We start from the raw sequence: 3,368 nt of genomic DNA on the forward strand, positions 1-3,368 counted from the left end.
CGCTCGCTCGGCTCGTGCGGGTCTTAAGAGTTCTAACCTAACCTAACCTAGCCACCAGCTTTCTGCCCTGAGTCGGGGTGGGTAGATTTGGTTACTATAATACATGTAAGGAACAGGGCGAGTGTTTTCTGGCACTGTGCGGGCCCCTCAAGCCCTCCACCGGCCCGGCGCTAACCAAATCTACCCACCCCGACATTTTTAGCCACGGGCCTGCGGTTACACTTAAGTTTAGCCGGCTAAAGATAGAACAAACTAACATTAACACCTCGTCGAAAATAAACCTAAGTTTAGCCGGCTAATCTTAAGTTTATGTTCTCACCTACCTTTAGCCGTGACATATAGATTATATCAGCTTGATACCGCCACGTGTTCTTGAAAAAAAAAGGTATTTTTAGACAGACTGACGCACAACAAAGTCTGCCTGTCGGTTTGTCTGTCAACACACTTTTTCTTAGGAACGCGTAGAGTTATAAAGCTGAAATTTATCTATATCGAATACTCAAGTCTACGGTCTCTTAAAGCTGTGAAAAAATCAAAATTATAAGCCAACGCAATCAAAAGATACAGCCATTTTATGCTGCAAATTATCGCAAATTTCGACATTCGCAAGGGAATCAAAACCTACATTTTACTTCCCGTGAACACAGAGTCTTGAAATTTGGTTAAAAGCAATGTCTTATAGCACAGATAAAATAAAAATTGCTAAAACATACATTTTAGAGTTACAACTTAATAAAAAGTAGGTTTGTTCGGAACCCTCGGTGCGCGACTCCGACTCGCACTTGGCCGGTTTTTTTTTGCCCCACCCTGTGCCCATGGCTAGCTACGCCCATGGTGTAAAGTGCATACGTCTTTTTTCTTGCTCTTGATTTGTTTTATGAATAATTTGTTTCCGATTGTTGTTTACATAAATAATATGCTTTAAAAATTACCTTTGCCATCCAGTAAGTGTCTCACAAAATCACTTTCACTTTTCACCAAGACCTATTGAAAATACAACTCAGAAGTTTAAACATAACCTCCAAAATGGAAACTATTGCACAAACTGTAGCAGATATGAGCGAAATGTTTAAATATAGAATGGAGGAATTTCAACGTGAGCTGCAAAGTAGCAATAATGGCTCTGGAAGTCCCACCAGTAAGATTTCTTCAGATTTTGCTGTTTTTCGAACATTTGTGCTGTCATCGTTAAGTTGCCTTACATCTCAAATTCAGCTGCTAACCCAAATGCACGACCAACTAGAAATGCGGAGCAGGCGCAAACACCTCTTGATTCATGGTATTCCAGAATCCAAGAATGAAAATTCAAGCGTTGTTGTTTCCAAAGTTATATCCGATCATCTTAAAATGCCTGAGGTTACTTCACAAATGTTTAGCCAATGCCATAGAATGGGGATGATGAAGGAAGACAAACCACGGCCACTTCTTGTCAAATTTAAGGATATCCAGGTACGGAGCCAGGTGTGGCAAGCCAAGACTGCATTCAAGGGTACTAATATTACCGTATCTGAATTCCTTACAAAGGCTCGCCATGCCCTCTTCATAGCAGCAAGGAAACGGTTCGGTATATCCAAGTGCTGGACAAGGAATGGTTTTATTTTTGTCATTGGATCTGATGGAGTTCGCAACCAGATTAATTCCATTGCCGACTTAGACTCAATAAAACCTGATACTATTGATACTGAGATGCAACCTCCTGCTGCTACTATTGGCAATAATCAGAAGACCTCTTCACAACAAACGGCAAGATCCAGAAGAATTCCCAAGCATAAGTAGTTTTATATTTTTATTTTTTATTACAAACTTTTTCTATTTTCTTCGCTTATTCAATGATGGTGTATGGTCTTAAATTGTTGGTGTTTGGTACGATAACTTTTGCATACTGTAAATATTTTTTTTTTTTTTTTTTTTTTCTTTCCTTTGTCTCTATTCATCATCATGTATTTCTTCATTCATATAATTCATATTTCATTTAATTCATAATGTATTCTCGCCATTTGTTCTGTTTTTCTATCTTTAATTTGTGTTTAAATTATGCTTTTGTTTATGTTTTGTTTCGCCGACATATGCTATGATAAGTGACAGACAAGTGTAGTTTTATTTTGTGTCTTCGTATAGTACAATACTTTATTATTTATTAATGGAATATCTTACGCAGTACCTTCGTATATTTATTATATTTTATCTTTAGACTACCTTCTAATTTATTTAAACTTGTAAACAAACTAATATATCTTCTGTCACTTATTACTTGTCATATGTCATTTCAATTCATGCTTTTGTATCTTGGTGTTACCACTGTATAAAAATACTGGAAGGTGTTTATGGTAAATTGCATACATAATATTTATTGATTATTTTATTATTATATTAATTTGTTAAAACTATATAGTAATACTTATACTTTTTATTAGTACGTATTATCGCTTAATATACATTTTTACTGATTTAATTATACTGCATATATTTAATCGTAGACCGTAGTCTATTTTTATTTATTTAAAATTAATCTAATTTGTTCTTTTTTATATAATTATTATTATTGATAGGTTTGTAATATATAATAATGTCATCCAACGAGAGCATTATGAGCGACGAGTTCGTGTCATTACCATCTGTCTCTGACTGTTCAATGGAAAGTTTTCTCAGCAGTACGTCCTATATTCCTCTTAATACGACACTTAATAATAATTTTCCTTCAACCTCTAAAACTTTTAATGTGGTACATATTAACGCACAGAGCATTCCGGCACATTATACTGATTTTTTAGCCTCATTCGAGTCGAGTAATGTCCAAGCTATCCTTGTATCCGAAACCTGGCTGAAGCCCTCCTTACCTTCCTCCTGTTACTCTTTACCCGGTTTCCATCTGATACGTAACGATCGTGCCTGCAGGGGCGGAGGAGGTGTCGCTATCTATCTACGCAATCACATGCCGTTCACTATTATCAGCTCTTCGCCAGAACCCACACCTGCAGCCACGGTCGAATACCTTTTCCTAGAGGTCTGCATTTCCCACACAAAAATTCTATTAGGCGTTATCTATAGTCCTTCCTCTTCAATAGACTATTTTCCTACCTTTGATGATCTCCTTCTTAATCTTTCTCCTTCTTACAGTCACACCATAATTATGGGTGACTTCAATACCTGCTTGCTAAAAAATGACTCTCGCTCTAATAAACTATTATCTATTGTGGACTCCTATAATCTTCACATCCTCCCTCTTAATCCCACGCATTATTTCCCTAACTGTGCACCTTCCTTGCTTGACCTTATGATCGTATCCAACTTAGACTTTATCTCTAAGCATGGACAGTGTGCAGCAGATGCCTTCTCCTATCACAATCTTATTTTCCTTTCCTACAAAC

General features: G+C 36.8%; 1 protein-coding gene across 1 annotated transcript; it reads left to right on the plus strand.

Moving 5' to 3' along the window:
- Nucleotides 1–844: 844 nt before the first annotated feature.
- Nucleotides 845–2,037, plus strand: LOC149904962 (uncharacterized). The gene has a single exon (XM_090106737.1). The coding sequence runs from the start codon at nucleotides 1,027–1,029 to the stop codon at nucleotides 1,774–1,776; it is 750 nt and encodes a 249-aa protein (XP_089962863.1). The 5' UTR covers nucleotides 845–1,026; the 3' UTR covers nucleotides 1,777–2,037.
- Nucleotides 2,038–3,368: the final 1,331 nt, after the last annotated feature.

Source organism: Colias eurytheme, chromosome 10, assembly GCF_061535395.1.
Source record: "Colias eurytheme isolate Ceu_HAF_F1 chromosome 10, ilColEury1 Martin Lab GWU primary, whole genome shotgun sequence".
Lineage (NCBI taxonomy): Eukaryota > Metazoa > Arthropoda > Insecta > Lepidoptera > Pieridae > Colias > Colias eurytheme.

Coding starts and splice junctions, on each gene's coding strand:
- LOC149904962 (XM_090106737.1), top strand. CDS start 1,027: ATGGAAACTATTGCACAAACTGTAGCAGATATGAGCGAAATGTTTAAA.